Source organism: Momordica charantia (assembly GCF_013281855.1).
Source record: "Momordica charantia cultivar OHB3-1 chromosome 5 unlocalized genomic scaffold, Mcharantia_2.0 BLBB01000005.1, whole genome shotgun sequence".
In the NCBI taxonomy this organism is placed as follows: Eukaryota; Viridiplantae; Streptophyta; class Magnoliopsida; order Cucurbitales; family Cucurbitaceae; genus Momordica; species Momordica charantia.
In genome coordinates, this window is record NW_028275163.1 from 13,807,390 (window position 1) to 13,826,881 (window position 19,492).

General features: G+C 41.9%; 1 protein-coding gene and 1 non-coding gene across 2 annotated transcripts; one reads left to right on the forward strand and one right to left on the reverse strand.

The window, feature by feature from the left end:
- LOC148211378 (uncharacterized) lies at positions 1–728 on the forward strand. Its single transcript, XM_088124398.1, has 2 exons — positions 1–256; positions 355–728. Exons 1-2 carry the CDS (start codon positions 1–3, stop codon positions 726–728), a joined length of 630 nt encoding a protein of 209 aa, XP_087980524.1.
- A 6,219-nt stretch (positions 729–6,947) lies between these two features.
- On the reverse strand, positions 6,948–7,054 carry LOC148211379 (small nucleolar RNA R71). The gene has a single exon (XR_015791162.1). It is a non-coding gene; the product is annotated as a small nucleolar RNA R71 (small nucleolar RNA).
- Positions 7,055–19,492: the final 12,438 nt, after the last annotated feature.

A 19,492-nucleotide genomic window follows, 5' to 3' on the forward strand; every position in this document is an offset into this window, starting at 1 on the left:
ATGGAGATCAAAGACCAAATGTTGCTTAAATGGCCAGAGAGGATGAAGGCACTGTCAACTAAACGAAGTAAAGGCCGATATTGCCTTTTCCATCGGGATCACGGCCATGCAACTCAAGATTGTTTCGACCTCAAGGAAGAGGTGAAAGGGCTTATCCGAAGAGGCTACCTCAAAGAGTATGTAGAGGACCCTAAAGCGACACAAAACGGCGACAATGATAAGTCATCTGCTCAAGAGATTCAAACTATAATGGGAGGCCGAATAGAGAGAGAATCTGGGAGAAAAAGAAAGGCAGATGTGTGGGAAGCTAGGGCGAACCTCAGACAAAATGAAGTCTACCATCGTATATTGCAGACCGGTCTGCGACGATCGAGTTTTCAGAGGACGAGGCGACTCACCTCCTGCACCCTCATAACGATGCACTGGTTATCACCCTGAAGATAGCAAATCTGAAGGTACATCGAATTTTGGTGGATGGGGGCAGCTCAGCAGATATCATTTCCTGGACAGCCTACAAAACCACGGATTTAGGAGAAAATGTGCTTAAGAGCAGCCCAGCACCGTTGATAGGATTTGGAAGGGAACGGGTCGTTCCCGAGGGGATGATAGTGTTGCCTGTAACGTTCGGAAGTGGGCCGAAAAGTGTCACCAAGATGGTGGACGTTTTGGTCGTTGACTACACATCCTACTACAATACAATATTTGATGACCAACGATGCACATGCTGAAAGCGATACCATCCACATACCACCAGTCCATGAAGTTCCCAACACCGGGTGGAGTAGGAAAGATTAAGGGAGAGCAACGAGTGTGCGGGAGTGCTACTATACCTCAATGAAGGGCAACGATAGGACTTCTACTAAGTGGGGCCGTTCATCTTTCCTTTTTTCCCTTCAAGTGTGGTTCTTTTTGTTTTTCTACTTTTAGCAAGATTTCTACTTATTGTTTCTTTTATTCAATAAAGTATCCATTTGCTTGGTTCCCTATCAACTATGTCTTCTAAATCCAAAACGGGATGCCAAGCGACTTTGATAAAACACCTTGCCTCGTCTACAAGCGTACTCTCAAAGATATCGACAATACACTACCTTGAGAGTAGGGGCAATAGGTACCGACTACTTGGTGAGGGTAAAACCAACTCGAGCTGAACAGGCCGAGCAGGGCTCAGGTCCGACCACTGCTCAGCACCGACCAGGTGCGATGAAGCACAAATCTACAATAATTGACAATTCAATCGGCTCAGACCACGATCCTTGACCGTTAGACCAAAGCATTCTCAGTGCAAACCCCGAGAAACCTGCATTCTCCTTGGTCATGGGTCTGACATGACAGGATAAGTCACGACAAAAGCTATACTCCCAATGAGATCGAAAGCATCACATTTGGAGTAGGGGCAATTGTTATGCAACGAGAATCAAGATAGCCAAGCTACAGGTAACGATCGGAAAGGAGCCCGTTGAGCCACTAAGGGCTCAGTCCCGACCCGGGCTTGGTCCCGACCCTTGCTCGGCCTCGAGTCGGGCTCGGCCTACGGCCCAGCCAGCAAGTCTCCCATCTGCACAAATCTACAATAATCGACAATTTTGAACTATGAGATAACCATTTGGTAGCTTATTTTTATCAATGGGTCTTATTTTTGGCTGAGAAGGGCTTGCGTCCGACCACCGCTCGGCGCCGACCAGGTGCGATGGGGCATGAATCTACTTTAATCAACACATTTGGAAAGAACAATTAAACAATCTCAACACGGACAAATCAGAAGCTGGTCGATTGATCTAGCACGGTTAAAACATAAGATGTAGTAAAAAGCCGAAGACGACAACGGGTATAAAACCATTGGCTATGGCCAAAGGGTTAGAAACCTATGGAAATGAAAGTAACGAAACTCCACCAGAGTTAGAGCCGTAAGCCAATAAGTGATTGGTAAGAGGGTTAATTGATAATTCCAAAAAGAAATACGAGTGAAGGTAGTGACAAAGCACATAAAAGTCAACCGGACGCTAAAAACAGTAAAGAAACTCGCTCAAGCTACCCTATTACTCGTCGTCGTCGTCGTCCATGTTGTTAGGAGCGTCACGCTGGGCTCTAAAATGCTCCGGGAGGAAGGAAAAGTCAATGTTAGGGTGCTGGGTAGAACCCTGGCGAAGAGTTTTGCAGGTCGATGTACTTCTGCGTTTTCTTGAATTCCCCGGCCAAGAATTCAGGGTTAGAGAGTCGAGCGCTGGCCTCGTCAAGTCTCCTCTGCAGGTTAGCCAGCTCATCTCGAGATTTTCTCTTCTCCATTTCCAACTCACGTTGGGTACTCTCCAGAAGGCTGTTGGCCTGGTTCAAGGAAGAAATGGCATGTTCCAGCTCCTCCCGAGGGGCATAGTGGCAACAGAGGTGGTTAATTTCATCACCAACCCGACCCGAGAATACTACCAGAGATTGAAATTTGCCAAGGGTAGAATTCGACGTTAGGAGAAGATGCCATGACAAGTACTTGAAGCTACAAAGCGCTCACCTAGTGGAGATCGCTAAGGCACGTACTGATGCTGTGCTGAGGATTCGACAGGCCCTGCCAAAGACTAAATGCACTTTCCAGGTAAGCTATCCCATCAGCATCAGCATTATATGGGCCAGAGAAAGGGAAGATTGAAGCTTGAGAGGAGCTCCCTAGATGACCTCGAGGGGAGAACGGGATAGACGTCCCATGAAGTCGGGCAGAGCGCCTCGGAGCTGTCGGAGGCATGGAAGATCGAGCATGTTGTGAAGGGAGTCCTTCCTCAGTCAAATCAGTCACTTCGATATCCGAAGCCGGACTAGAGCCGGCCTCCAAACCTCGGGAGTTTCGACGGCATTCTCTTTCATACAAGGTAGCTCTTTCATACAAGGAAGCACTCTGTCTCGACATTTCTACAAATAGAGATAAAGGTAAAAAGCAACGTTCATGCAAAATGAAGAGAAGATTTCGACAAAAACCTGGAGGGTTACGTGGGAGAGCCAAGCCAAAATCCACTAAGTTTTGCTCCGTAACCAAATCTAAGCCCCAACGCTCGATATCCGATAGCTGGATAACGGTATGATAAAAAGTGGACGCCTTGACGGTAAGCTCACAATTGCGGGAAACTGCCAACAAGGAAAAGGAATATCAGAATCGATACTACGAAAGTCCCGATAGAGCTCGAAAGCTACTTACCCAACTCCCTACACTCGGTCGGGACGAGAAAATACAACCCTCTCTCGTCACAGGCGAACTAGTCAACACCGACAAAGAACTATTCGTTCTTCCAGTGCTTCATTGAGGAGGGACCCATAGTAAGAACTTGGTTCCAGGAACTAACGTAAAAATGAAAGTTATCCTCGGGGTTGTGTTTGAGGTAATAAAGTGACATAAAGTCCACGGCGGTTAGGGGCTACTCGCCCCCGAGATACGACCACAAAATAAAGCAACTGATCAAAGTAGACCACCCATTCGGGACGATTTGGGAAGGAGCTACTTGATTAAAAGCTAAAAAGTTTTGAAGAAAAAGAGGCAACGGTAAGCGGACTCCAAATTGGAACATCGCGGCATAAAATACTACTTCACTGGGAAAAGAACCATCAATACTCTCTCCTGGATTCGTAAGACGAAGGCTAACCGAATCCGGGATACGGTACTTCGAACACAAGCGACGCAGATCTCTTGCCGTAAGAATGAAGTTATCCATCCAAAACGGACGATAAGATTGAGATTCTGACGAAGGGTGCAACGATGACCCATCATCCGAGGAGGTCTATTCAAAATTAAGGCTAGCCATAAGAGATCGAAAGCATCACATTCAGAGTAGGGGCAATTGTTACGCAACGAGAATCGATGATAGCCAAGCTACAGGCCACGATTGGAAGGGAGCCCGTAGGGCCACGAAGGGCTCGGTCCCAACCCAGGCTCGGCGTCGAACTGGGCTTGGCCCACGGCCCAACCAGTAAGTCTCCCATCTGTGATCAAAGGTTTTCACCCAGGCTGTAACGACCCAGAATTTCCCCCACACTTCTAGGTCACATTAACTACCCAACTGATTAAACTTAACCCCAAACACATGATGCCAACTCCCTATGCGACAATTATATAAAATCAAGTTCCACCTCTGGTCAATTCAACAATAAATCAATTTCATAGAATATCAATCAACAACATCCGTGGACAACCTCACGGGCAATTTTATTATTCAAACTAGGCAAAACTCAATGAACGGTAGAGAACTAAGATAGACACCTATCCTGAAATAAAATCAATAACAAGTGGGAACTTCCCAATTATTCAAATACGAACAAAGAGTTTATTGACCATAACATGAGGTCTTAACTAATAACTTAAGCTAAGCAAGAGTGACTAAGCAGCCTATGGTCCTCGCTCGTCATGTCTCCTCCGTCTCATCACCATGGTCGCTCACGAGTCCTTCACCTGAAACAATCATTGTAGAGGGGAGGAGGGGTGAGTATATAAAATATACTCCGTAAGTAGCCCTCACCAACAACACACACACACCATGCTCAACTAAATCGTGAAATATTCATAGTCATGCCTTTCATCACATTATGCATTCAAACATAGACACATTCTGATTACGCTTGTTTACATGCGTAAAAAGAAGGTTTTAGATGCTGTTTTTACTATGTTTCAGCTTTGTTTCGGATTTTTCTCGATCGTTTGAGTTCCAATTCATGCAAAATTCATATACTATGGTTTGTGGATGGCTTATATTGTATTTATAACATTTTAGGACCATTTGGGAGTGCAAATTAATCAAAAGAAGCAAAAAGACGAAAAAGTATCATGGGAGGCGCCAGGCGCCTGGGAAGCCTGCAGAAAAACTGGTTTTCTTCCAACTTTGCCCTTAATGAAACGCGTCTTCCAATGCGTTTTGGTGGTTCCAACCGATGCATACGTGTAGAAGAAGTGTTCCACTATCAGTTTGAGCACGATTTGGTCAGTCAAAAGAGTTGGAAATGGGTGATTCACCATCGTTTTAGGACCTACCTAACCAATTCTGCACAGCTATAAATTCCAGCAACTTCTCCACCAAAATGATCAAGCCTTGCTTCCTTCTCTTGATCATTTTTAGTGTTTCTTTGTTGCTTTCTAAGTACTTTTGAGTTGCTTTCATTAGTTACTTTTGGTTTTTAAATCCCGAGCACTTTACATTCTTTTATTGAGCTTGTTTTGTTTCCATTTGTACTTAGTCATTTTTCTACTTATTCAAATATATAAAAATCTAGCACTTTGCTTATTCTCTCTTTGCCTTTACTTTATTTTCAGTTAAGAGAGTTGTGTTTTTGGAGGAAAGAGCACGTGACACTCTCCCTTGCTTGAAAGAGAAGGGCGAAGCTCTCAATCCCGATAAAAACTCTCCATTAGATAACTTTTGTTTTTCACACATGCATTCCACATTCAACCATTTTACTTGCTGTATTTTCTTCAATATGTCTTTCTAAATTCCCGTCTCTAGCCCGGTTATGGATAGTTAGCCTTTTATGTCTAAAAAGGGTTGCTAAGAAGTAGTGTTTTTACTTTCCATTCATTGCTCAACATGTTTTCCCAAAAAGTTAGGATTTAGAGAAGGCCACTGTAAGTCTTAACAAGTCAATACTGAAAAGGTTGCTTATTTGCATTGTTGAGTGATTAAACCGAGGAGAGGAGCGCCTTAGACATAAGGGTTCCGCTTAAGTAGCCTAGACATAGGACCTTAACTCGAGGTTGCGACTATTTCCATCCTAAAACTAAGATATCTCGCATAATAGACATATTAGGGAATGTCTTAGGACTTTGAACTTGCTTAGACATAAGTCAAGTGAGAAGCGTAGTCGTTGGTTTCTAAAGTAAAATGCATATTGTCCTTAGCATGTCCTTGATTCTTTGATGGCTAACTTGAAGTAATTCGGGCTAGGTTTTTTTATTATAAGTCCAAATCCCAAATCCAAAACCATTATTTGTGACCACTTCCCATTTACAAGAATCACTCATTTCAACATTCACTATTCTTTAAAACTTCAGAGTTTGGAAATTGTTTAGAAGTCCTTGAGGATCGATACTTGGATACTCCATCCATTTTATATTACTCTGACAGGTGTGCGCTTGCATCTATATAATTGTTACCACGCTTAGCGCGTGCGTTCAGCATAAACGCCCAGTCAAGTTTTTGGCGCCGTTGCCGGGGACTTTAGTTTTAAAATTTATTTTCAAATTCTTTTCGTTTTTATTTTTGTGAATTGTTGTTGGGTGTAATTTCCATCCACCGTTTTTGTTCTATATTTTTGGTCGTTTATCTCACAAGGGTAAGTTAAAGTGCATGAGCACAAGATCTTTTCTTCTACCCCTTGACCCTGAGATTGAGCGGACCCTTCGAAAAACTAGAAAGGAGCAAAGACTTCGAAAACAACTAGAAAAGCAAAAAGAGAGAGAAGGTGAAATCAGTCCTGAAAGTGAGGTAGAGAGTACGAGCACATCAATGGCAGATATTCCACCTCGTGATCCGGTTGATCCACCTGCTGTTAACGGTAATATGAGGGATCATGCAAGAAATGATGAATTCAACCATATCCAGATGGCGGACAACAGAGACGTGGCAATGCGAGAATATGCCGCCACGGCTTTTCAGAACTTTGATTCAGGGATAGTCAACCCTATTCCAGCCCACGCAAACTTTGAGCTTAAACCAATGATGTTCCAAATGTTGCAGACAATTGGACATTTTGGAGGGCAGGAACATGAGGATCCACATGATCATCTGAAATCATTCATTCAAATTGCAAATGCATTTCGATTAGCTGGTATAACAGACGATGCTCTGAGACTAACACTTTTTCCATTTTCTTTGAAGGACCAAGCTAGAGCATGGCTCAATGCATTTCCACCGGGATCCATCACCACATGGGGGTCGTTAGTGGAGAAGTTCTTAACAAAATTCTTCCCACCTACTCGCCACGCTGATATCAGAGAGGAGATCATCTCCTTTAGACAGTATGATCGTGAACCTGTTCACGAGGCGTGGGAGAGATTTAAAGAACTAATCAGGAAATGTCCGAACCATGGCTTGCCGGCATGCATCCAGATAGAACATTTCTTTAGAGGCTTAGATCATCCTACTAAGATGATGCTAAACAATGCTGCCAACGGAGCCTTTACAAAGAAGACATTCAACGAGATAGTTGACATCCTAAATGACTTAGCTTCACACAACGAACTATGGTGTTCACAAAGATCTAGGGCAGCACCAAAGAAGCAAGATCCAGCTGGAGTTTTGGCTCTGGACATTGCGACCTCGATGCAAAAAGAGATGGTTACAATGAACCAGAGGCTGAAAGAGATGGCATTGGGAATAAAAAATCCATTAGCCACGCCGATACAACCTGTGCAGTCGGATTATTGCACTTCTGCCCCTGTTTGCCAAGTCAACGATCTCATTTGTTCATTTTGCAGTGAAAACCATATTTATGATAATTGTCCACATAACCCTGCTTCCGTTTTTTATGTAGGACATGGGAACAATAGGAACTTTAACCCATATTCGAACACCTACAACCCAGGTTGGAGGCACCACCCTAATTTCTCATGGGGAGGTCAAGGAGGTTCGAGCGGTTTTAATCAAGGGCAGAGCCAACAGAACAAGCAGCCCTATGTTCCACCTACACAGCAATACATCCCACCACCGCAACAGCAGTACAATCAGAGAACACAGACTCCACCAGTTCAAAATAACAACTCAAATCTTGAGAATATGATGAAGGAGTACATGGCCCGAACCGACGCAGTGATACAATCCCAAGCGGCATCAATGAGGAATTTTGAGACCCAATTGGGACAGCTCGCCAATGAATTGAAGAATAGACCACAAGGTTCTTTTCCAGGCCATACTGAATTACCAAAACGAGAAGGGAAAGAACAGTGCAAAGCTGTCACCCTCAGGAGTGGACTGGCATATGATGGACCAACAATGCCAACAACAGATGTACAGATTCCGTCCACTGAACCAATTGTAAAGATACCAGAAAATCCAACAACACCAGAAAAAGAAAATATTAGAAAAGGTAATGAGGACACCCCGAGTGTTCCTCCAAAGGTACAGCCTTCTTTTACCCCTACTCCCCCGTTTCCACAAAGATTAGTAAAGAAAAATAATGATTCCCAGTTTAGAAAATTTTTAGATATTTTAAAACAACTGCATATAAATATTCCATTAGTAGATGCTCTAGAACAGATGCCAAATTATGCTAAGTTTTTGAAAGATATAGTTTCTAGGAAGAAAAAAATAGGAGAGCATGAACTGGTAGCCATGACAAAATGTAGTAGTGAAGCTGTAGGCAGCCCGCTACCCATGAAATGTAATGATCCTGGCAGTTTTACCATTCCATGTTCCATAGGAGGAAAAAACTTAGGTAGGGCATTATGTGATCTAGGCGCTAGCATTAATCTTATGCCATTATCAGTTTTCAAATCTTTAGGCATAGGAGAAGCTAGACCTACTATGGTTACCCTCCAACTAGCAGATAGATCTATTATAAGACCTGAGGGAAAGATAGAAGATGTTTTAGTCCAGGTGGACAAATTCATTTTCCCTGCGGACTTTATCATTCTAGATTGCGAGGCAGACTTAGACGTTCCCATTATTTTGGGAAGACCATTTCTAGCCACTGGGGATACAGTTTTTAATGTAAGGAAGGGAGAAATTACAATGAGGGTAAATAATGAAGAAGTTAAATTTAACGTTCTAGATGCCATGAAATTACCAGGAGACTTTGAAGAGTGCTCTGCTATAAATAGCTTGAATCCTGTTATGTTTGATGAGTTTTATGACTTATTAGTTACAGAGATTGAAGAAGAGCTTGATAAGATAGCAGAAGGACCAGAAGATGTGGCTAATCCTATTGAAAAAAATACAAAAAGAAGAATGCAAGTCGTTACTTCCGTCCATAGTGGAACCACCCACGTTGGAGCAGAAGCCATTGCCGTCGCATTTGAAATATGCGTATCTAGGGGATAACGACACTTTACCAGTTATTATAGCTTCCAATTTATCACCTACTAATGAATATTCTTTATTGCAGATTTTGGAGAAGCACAAAAAGGCCATTGGATGGACGATAGCAGATATCCGAGGGATAAGCCCGGCCTTTTGCATGCACAAAATTCTATTGGAAGAAGATGCTAAGAACTCTATTGAGAGTCAAAGGCGGTTGAACCCGAAGATGAAAGAGGTTGTAAGGAAAGAAATTCTCAAATGGCTTGACGCCGGTGTTATATACCCAATATCCGACAGCAGCTGGGTAAGCCCAGTACAGTGTGTACCAAAGAAAGGGGGTATTACCGTGGTGGCCAACGAGGAGAATGAGCTCATCTCAACCCGAACTGTGAGCGGGTGGAGAGTTTGCATTGATTATCGCAAACTCAACAAGGTAACAAAGAAAGACCATTTTCCTCTCCCGTTTATTGACCAGATGCTCGACCGTCTGGCAGGTAAGGATTTCTATTGTTTTTTAGATGGATATTCGGGTTATAATCAAATTACTATTGCTCCAGAAGACCAGGAGAAGACAACATTTACGTGTCCGTATGGTACGTTCGCTTTTAGGCGAATGCCCTTTGGACTATGCAATGCACCCGCGACTTTTCAGAGGTGTATGATGGCCATCTTCTCTGACATGGTAGAAAATATTCTAGAAGTTTTTATGGATGACTTTTCTGTTTTTGGAAATTCTTTCGACGCATGTTTAGTTAATTTAGAGAGAGTATTGGAGAGATGTGAACAAACAAACCTAGTCCTAAATTGGGAGAAGTGTCATTTCATGGTACAAGAGGGTATTGTTTTGGGTCACAAAATTTCCAAGCAAGGAATAGAGGTAGACCACGCTAAGATAGACATCATTTCAAAGCTACCTCCTCCTACAAATGTCAAAGGGATTAGAAGTTTTTTAGGGCATGGGGGATTTTACCGCCGCTTTATAAAAGACTTTGCTAAAATTTCTAAACCCTTGTGTCAATTGTTAGAACATGATAGACCATTTGTTTTTGATGATGACTGTTTAAAATCATTTGAAATGTTGAAAGTTGCTCTAAGTTCAGCTCCTATAATTATCGAACCTAATTGGGATTTACCTTTTGAGCTCATGTGTGATGCCAGTGATTATGCAATAGGAGCTATGTTAGGACAACGTAAAAACAAGATCTTGCATCCTGTGTATTATGCTAGTAAGACTCTGACCGGTGCACAACTCAATTACACTACTACTGAAAAGGAACTGTTAGCAGTTGTGTTCGCCTTTGATAAGTTTAGGTCTTACTTGATAGGCACAAAAGTCATTGTTTTTACTGACCATTCTGCTTTAAAATATTTATTTGCTAAAAAAGATGCTAAACCACGTTTGATACGGTGGATTTTGTTACTTCAAGAGTTTGATATTGAAGTTAGGGACAGGAAGGGTACTGAAAACCAAGTTGCTGATCACCTGTCTAGATTGGAATCCCCGCTCTGTGATGATGGAACTGTTATACGTGAACAGTTTATTGACGAGCAACTCTTGCGAGTTGATTCAGTTCCGTGGTATGCCGATATAGCAAATTATTTGGTAAGTCGAATAGTTCCTTATGAGTTCAACAAGCAACAGGTAAAGAAGTTTCTAAATGAAGTTCGATGTTATCGTTGGGATGAGCCTTTTTTATATAAGCTAGGACCTGACAATATCTTACGCAGGTGTGTCGCAGAAGAAGAGCACGAGGCGATATTAGACGCTTGTCATATGTCTCCATATGGAGGACATTTTGCAGGACACAAAACCGCAGCCAAAGTTTTGCAAAGTGGGTTCTTTTGGCCCACTCTGTTCAAAGATGCACATAAGTTTGCCCAGGTTTGTGACAAATGCCAACGGACAGGTAATATATCTAAACGCCACGAAATGCCTCAAACCCCGATCCTGGAGATTGAAATATTTGATGTGTGGGGTATAGATTTTATGGGTCCATTTCCATCTTCTAATGGTAAGCTTTATATATTGTTAGCAGTAGATTATGTTTCGAAATGGATAGAAGCCATTGCAACTGCTACCAATGATTCCAAAGTTGTTATTCGTTTTCTGCAAAAGCACATTTTTACGCGTTATGGAACCCCGCGTTGTCTGATAAGCGATGGGGGGGCTCATTTTGTGAATAGGTCTATGCAAAAGTTGCTGACTAAATACAATGTGCGTCATAGGGTTGCAACAGCATATCATCCTCAGTCGAATGGGTTAGCCGAAATATCTAATAGGGAGATAAAAAACATTTTAGAAAAAACTGTAAATCTTAACCGTAGGGATTGGTCTTTTAAGCTTGATGATTCACTTTGGGCATATAGGACAGCATTTAAGACTCCCCTCGGCATGTCCCCCTATAGGCTAATCTTTGGAAAAGCATGTCATTTGCCTCTTGAGCTAGAATATAAAGCATTTTGGGCTACTAAGAAATTAAATTTTGATTTGTTGGCTGTAGGTGAAGCGAGGAAGTTACAATTGTTGGAATTAGAAGAACACAGGCACTTTTCTTATGAGAATGCTAAGTTGTTTAAGGAAAAAACTAAACAGTGGCATGATAGGTGTCTTCGGCCGAACAATCTTCAAGAAGGTGATCTGGTTCTGTTATTCAACTCTAGGTTGAAACTTTTCCCTGGAAAACTTAAGTCTAGATGGTCTGGTCCCTTTCAAATTTTTAAAGTCTACCCATATGGGGCAGCGGATCTAGTTGACTCTAAGGGAAATGTTTTTAAAGTAAATGGGCAGAGACTTAAGCCGTATTTTGGAGAACCAGTGGATAGAGGAAAAAACTCTATTCAACTTTCAGGTCAATAAATTTATGCGAAAAATGTTTTTTCCTTCTTATCCGTTTTTGAAAGAACAAAAGTAAAGGAAGGAAGTCTTTGTATCTTGTATTTTCTCTTTGTTTCATTATAAAGTTTTTCTTATTAAGAGAATGTTTGTGAAAACGTTGAAAAAAAAAAGAAAAAAAGAAAACGTTGAAAAAAAAATAAATCACGCAGGCGCCTGGCGCCTGCCCTGTTTTTCCAGCATTTCGAAAACTCTCAGGTTCGAGAAGTCGTGCAACATATCTACAACTTAAGGGTTTCATTGGATTTTGCGGTTTTACCTTCATGGCCTCCAGCGCTAGCTGCTATCCTTGGTCATCCATCTCCCAGTACTGACACTGATCCTAGTCCACAACCTCCGACTTCATGAAGGGGAGGTTCCTTCTTTGCTATTTTTTGTGTTTTCTTCTTTTGGTTAATGACGTAGTTTGCATATTCTAGCATTACTACGCATGTTTTTTTTTTGTATTGATTATGTTTTGAGCTTAGTTGAAGCATGAATAAATTAGTATCGTTTATCTTCTGATCACTTAAAGTATGCCTTCACTTAACCTTAGTTTAGCTTTTCACATGCCTATTTTGAAGCATCTGTGCTGTGCATGTGATTTCATGTCGATGATGATTATAAGAGATTGTTGAGTTTTCTGTTCTATGCCTGACTAAGCTTGGAGCTATTTCCTTTGTTTATGTGATAAACTCATTTTCTTTTGTCTTTTTGATCTTTACAAACTTTAAGCTTTTTCTTTGCCCCTATATAGGAAGTCCTTGTCCTTTTTATTGTTAAGCCTTTTTCATCCGATGCAAAAGTCTTTTCCCAGTGAGGACACTGTCTCTCTTAAGTTTGGGGGGGACAGTCGTTGTGTGAGTCGTTGTTTCAGAAAGATAAAGTGTTATTTATATTTGAAAAATCATGCTATTTTCTTTTGAAAAAGAGTCAGTTGGAAAAACAAATGCTATTAAAAAAAAAAAAAGAGAAAGTGTTGAAAAGAAAAAAAAAACACAAAACAGAAAAAAAAAAAAAGAAAAATTTTTTGCAAAAGAGTAAAAAGAGTCTTGTTGAGAGAAAATAAGAGTGGGGAAAAGACTTGTGTTAGAAAGAAAAGAGTGGTAAAAACATTGAGAGTTAAAGAAAATGTATTTATGATTCCCGAGTCCTACTGTAGACACCCATTTAGTTTTAGGTTGGGTGTTGACTTTGAAAATAGCAGTAAAGATGGTGATAAGTGACTTCGTGTTTCTCATTGTCGTCGTTTTATGACCTAGCTGTTAGTTCAAAGTCTTTCTACGAGTAGCTGTGGTTGAAACCGATGTTAGTGTGTGGAAACCTCAGGGGCTAGTAGCCGGTCTTTCAGATGTAAAAGTCTTAGTGTAAGGAGGGAGTGTGCAGATTCCTTAGGGGTATTTGAAAACGTTTTCTGTTTTTGGAAGAGAAAAAAGATTTTGAAAGAAAAAGTTTTTATCATTTCAAACTTGGTTTATAGTGACTAAGTTTACAAAGGCAATAGAATGGTAGGCTCTTACATCTTTTCCTTGAGACAATTTATGATTGAGTATCTCGGTTGCTTTTGCTTTTCCTTGTCCATGTGTTAGAAAGCATAAAGTTGCTAAGTTTTGCTTGAGGACAAGCAAAAAGATAAGTTTGGGGGTGTGATTACGCTTGTTTACATGCGTAAAAAGAAGGTTTTAGATGCTGTTTTTACTATGTTTCAGCTTTGTTTCGGATTTTTCTCGATCGTTTGAGTTCCAATTCATGCAAAATTCATATACTATGGTTTGTGGATGGCTTATATTGTATTTATGACATTTTAGGACCATTTGGGAGTGCAAATTAATCAAAAGAAGCAAAAAGACGAAAAAGTTACATGGGAGGCGCCAGGCGCGTGGGGTGCCTGCAGAAAAACAGTTTTTCTTCCAACTTTGCCCTTAATGAAACGCGTCTTCCAATGCGTTTTGGTGGTTCCAACCGATGCATACGTGTAGAAGAAGTGTTCCACTATCAGTTTGAGCACGATTTGGTCAGTCAAAAGAGTTGGAAATGGGTGATTCACCATCGTTTTAAGACCTACCTAACCAATTCTGCACAGCTATAAATTCCAGTAACTTCTCCACCAAATTGATCAAGCCTTGCTTCCTTCTCTTGATCATTTTTAGTGTTTCTTTGTTGCTTTCTAAGTACTTTTGAGTTGCTTTCATTAGTTACTTTTGGTTTTTAAATCCCGAGCACTTTACATTCTTTTATTGAGCTTGTTTTGTTTCCATTTGTACTTAGTCATTTTTCTACTTACTCAAATATATAAAAATCTAGCACTTTGCTTATTCTCTCTTTGCCTTTACATTATTTTCAGTTAAGAGAGTTGTGTTTTTGGAGGAAAGAGCACGTGACACTCTTGCTTGAAAGAGAAGGGCGAAGCTCTCAATCCCGATAAAAACTCTCCATTAGTTAGCTTTTGTTTTTCACACATGCATTCCACATTCAACCATTTTACTTGCTGTATTTTCTTCAATATGTCTTTCTAAATTCCCGTCTCTAGCCTGGTTATGGATAGTTAGCCTTTTATGTCTAAAAAGGGTTGCTAAGAAGTAGTGTTTTTTGCTTTCCATTCATTGCTCAACATGTTTTCCCAAAAAGTTAGGATTTAGAGAAGGCCACTGTAAGTCTTAACAAGTCAATACTGAAAAGGTTGCTTATTTGCATTGTTGAGTGGTTAAACCGAGGAGAGGAGCGCCTTAGACATAAGGGTTCTGCTTAAGTAGCCTAGACATAGGACCTTAACCCGAGGTTGCGACTATTTCCATCCTAAAACTAAGATATCTCTCATAATAGACATATTAGGGAATGTCTTAGGACTTTGAACTTGCTTAGACATAAGTCAAGTGAGAAGCGTAGTCGTTGGTTTCTAAAGTAAAATGCATATTGTCCTTAGCATGTCCTTGATTCTTTGATGGCTAACTTAAAGTAATTCGGGCTAGGTTTTTTTATTATAAGTCCAAATCCCAAATCCAAAACCATTATTTGTGACCACTTCCCATTTGCAAGAATCACTCATTTCAACATTCACTATTCTTTAAAACTTCAGAGTTTGGAAATTGTTTAGAAGTCCTTGAGGATCGATACTTGGATACTCCATCCATTTTATATTACTCTGACAGGTGTGCGCTTGCATCTATATAATTGTTACCACGCTTAGCGCGTGCGTTCAGCATAAACGCCCAGTCACATTCCATAAAATTTGGTGACAACCACAACCAGGAACACGTTAACTACCAACCTCTAGTCTCCCTAACATCTCAGGTACCTCTACGCTTATCACAGCTATCCTAGCCTTCCACAGTTAACTCCATCGAGTAGAGTCGACCCCTGACCATTTTTACCCAGAGCCCCGACAATGCTGCATCGGCCCTCGACCATTTTTACCCGAGGCACCGACGACTTCACCATCTATTGGCCCTTAACCATTTTTACCCAAGGCCTCAATAGCCTTCCTTCCAAAGGACTCCTCGTATCGACCGTCGACCATTTTTACCCGAGGCCTCGATACTCAATTAGTGACGTATCAGCCCCCGACCATTTATACCCGAGGCTCTGACACTCACTCATTCATTTCCTCCAAGAATCCAACTCTCACCAGAGTCTTACTATATACTTTCTTAAGCCATTACCCCTGCATCTTTCAACTCACAAATACAATTCAACATGCTTCCACAACATAAACAACATTCTAATAATGAAATAATAAACCAATCATGCTCTCACAATATTACTTTTCTTAACAACGGCTCAACAATGAGTTTCGTCGCAACAAAGCATAACCAAACAAATTTTAAACCATTGGAGTCTGACATAGTTCACCCAAAACACTTAATATCCAGCATCAATATTCAATAAGCATTACCAAGTATAATAACACACAAGGCACGCTGAACAACCTGTGCATATTCAGACAACAAACATTTCCACAACGCTACTCAGCAGTTTAGCAAAGCAGAAGCCTCACCATTTTCACCGACATATATCCAACACTACTCCAAGTACACCGATTAACACAACGAGAGTTATTTAGCACAATGACGTAACAAAATTAATATTAAACGCCACAAAACCAGCACATTAGAGACCATTTAATATACATTAATGCACGCACACGCCCCTTGTCTACTTACTCACAACTGCGCCCTTAAGTTTTTTCGTCGACCTCACACCTACGCACTAAAACAGAAAAATACAGCAAGTTACGTACACTATTTAGCCTTCGAAATTAATTCTAAAAGGGTTCAAATGACTCATTACCACCAAAACCGACTCCATATAGGTGTGGGTCACCTAGATCTAGCTCGCCAAGGTGTGGGTAGTCCAAATCGAGCTTCGAACGGATCTGGGTAACCGCCAAACGTCCTAAACGATGTTGTAACGCACGAAATATGCTACCAAACGTTGCTGTACACTAGTCTAGGTGACGAAGGAGTCATTCTTTGGACCCGAGCTGTCGGAGGTCGCTGCCAAATCGTCAAGCCGTTACGAATGAATGTAGAACCGCCGGGGTCGCCGCAAGATCGGTGCAGGACGCGGGAGCCGCTGTGGAAATGATGCAGAAACGAAGCCGCTGCTGGAAATCACTTCCTTATTGCGGACCCGCGCGCTGTTGTGGTTCGTCGATTGGCAGGCGGACGTCGCCTTCGCGGGCCGCCACTGCTACGGGTTCAAAGCACGTCGAAGCTGCTCACCGGATTGTCGTCGTTCCGTTCGGAGTGGACTAGCAACACCGGTGCTGCGTCAAGGCGTCGGATGAGTTGCTGGAAACGGGAGGAGGGGGCGGCGGGGTTGGGAATGAAGAAGAAGTCGGGGGGGGGGGGGCGGCTAGGGTAAGAAGAAAGAAGGAGAAGAAAGAAAGAGAACTTGGGAACTAGGGTTTCGTTTTGTTTTCATTCTTTTTCCCTTTTCTTTTACTTTGTTTTAAAACCAACTTAACCCAATAAAGGCCCAACAAGTCCAAGCTCAAGAGAAAAGAAATCCATCCCATCTTAAAACAAGACCCACCACACGGAGTCCGGTAAATATAAATTTAATTGGAGTTTAGAGCCCGATAAAGATGTATAAATTTAATTAACAATTAATTTAAAAATTAAATGAAAAATCTCCTGATTCGAGACTAACTAACCTGAGGGACTCGGGGCTTTACACAGGCCCTGCAACTGTGAATTAGGGTTAACTACGGAAGGTTCTGGAACTATTGGACGGCAATAAGTAGCAGTCAAACCCTAGAGGTAAGGGCATCTAAAGTTGACTTCTTTTTCATTATTCTCTTGCTAACTTAGGCATCGGAGCCCGTGTGACTAGAGTCACACCGGTTTAGTTCGATTTGGTTTTACAGGTATTAGTCCCGAATAATCAGGTTTGGTGTGTGCGAGGAGGAGAACCGGAGGACCTAAATCCACGCTTCAACAACAGTAGTTAACACCAACTTTCAGCTATGGAAAACAATTCTAAGGACGTTCGAAGGTCCCATTATCACGAAATTGACTTCCATTAGGAGTAGGTAGCTTAGATATAGTTCGAATAGGTGTGGGTAGAGTGAACCGAGCCTCGAACGGCAGTGAGTAATCGCCGAATGGGTACTGAAGGGAGTGGATATCACAAAACCAACTCTGAATCTGGGAGGTCAAGTGTCGAATGTTGCCGGAAGAGGGAAACTTCACTACTGGTCTGTTTTTGACAAAGAAACGGTCACGTTGCGCTATTTTTCAGGCCATTCAAAGATCACTGGATCGAGGTTGAACGTGTGTCTCACAGCCGGGTCATTTCGTCGCCAATGAAACTAAGGTCGTGCTACCACTTCTTTCAAGGAACACCGTTCGTTGAGCTTCTGAGACGCTATTGGTAGCTACTAAGGTTGTTGTCGGGATTGCTGTAGAAACGACGCAGTGCGTGGGTGTGGCTTGCGTCGTTGTGCTCGTCGTGGAGAAGACATCGCCGACCATTGCTGGCTCGATGCCGTTGTACAGGAGGTATGCCGGAGGGGAGATGAGTCGTGGTGCTCATGGGCATCGGGCTTACGTCGAAAATCGTCGCTGCACGTTGTCGGCCACTGCCTCAGGTTCGTCAACTGTCGTGCTTCGCTAGAAGAGAACCGGAGCTACTGTCGGCGAGGTGGTTGAATACCAAGGGGAGGGGCGGCTAGAGCAACACAAAGAAGGGGGAGACGAAGAAGATAAACTTCGGGTTTTTTTCTTAATTTAAAATTTGTTTTCTTTTATGTTTTCTTTTATCTTAAAAAATAATGGGTCCAAATAAAACCAAACAAAGAAAAATGGGTTAAACCCTTATAAAAGAGTACGGATTTTCCTAATTCTTTTTCAAAATGAAACCAACTTCAAAAATGATGTGGGAAAATAAATTTAGAGGTTAACTTATGTATGGAAATCAATAATAAAATCCAAAAAGGGGAAATTAAACTTCCAAATTCTTGGAGTAAGATTTACTTAAAAGTCCTCTTCCAAAATTTGAAAACTAAATTTACCTTAATCCAACGAAATTTATCTTACTTCTAATTTACCCAATATTAAAACTTCAACTTAGAAATCCAAGAATTTAATTACCAGCCTAGTGAAAATATCCAAAAGTCCAATGTAAATCTTAAGATAAAAATAACTTGAAAACTCAGGGCATTACAATAGTAGACGGTCCCTCAGCGTACAATGCCATATTGGGTAGGCCCGCAATACATCATTTTAGGGCTGTCCCGTCCACCTATCAGCAGGTGATGAAATTCCCCATTCCCAATGGGATGGGGACCGTTGATCGACAACAGCAGGCCTCGCGGGAGTGTTATGCTTCTGCCATGAAAGAGCTAAGGAAGATATGTGTTATCGGCGTCCAGGGCGATCAGCCCGAATCGGGTTGTCCAGCAGAAAGACTCACCCTCAAGGAGAGACCAAACGAAGTCGTCACCGATGTGGTTATCGATAGGAAAAGAGCATTTCGTCAGCAAAAGAATTAGAAACAGTCCTCATCCGAGGGCTTGGAAAAGCCACCAACGTAGGTGAAACGTTGCTAGACGATTACAAGGAACACCTCGTCGGGTTCCTCAAAAGCAACGTATACATTTTTGCCTGGTCTCATGAGGCTATGCGTGACATCGATCCATCGGTCGCCATGCATAGGCTGAATGTCGACCTTGGGGTCAAGCCGGTGAGATAGAAAAAGCGAACCATGAACGCCGCACACAATGCTGCCACTTTAGAGGAGGTAGCCAAGCTGTTGAAGGCGGGCTTCAATCGAGAGGTCCACTATCCTGCTGGCTGTCTAACGTGGTTTTGGTCAAAAAAGCCAATGAGAAGTGGCGAATGTGTGTTGACTTCACTAACTTGAATAAAGCCTGCCCCAAGGATAGTTTCCCCCTACTCGAATAGATCAGCTGGTTGACGCTACCACTGGGCACGAGTTATTGACATTTATGGATGCTTATTCTGGTTACAACTAGATCAATATGCACCTAGCTGATCAGGAACATACCTCATTTGTTACCGAACAGGGATTGTTATGCTACAAAGTCATGCCCTTCGGATTAAAGAATGCTGGGGTGATTTATCAGAGGACGATGACCAAGATGTTTGCCCCAAATTGGGAGAATACGAGGTGTACGTTG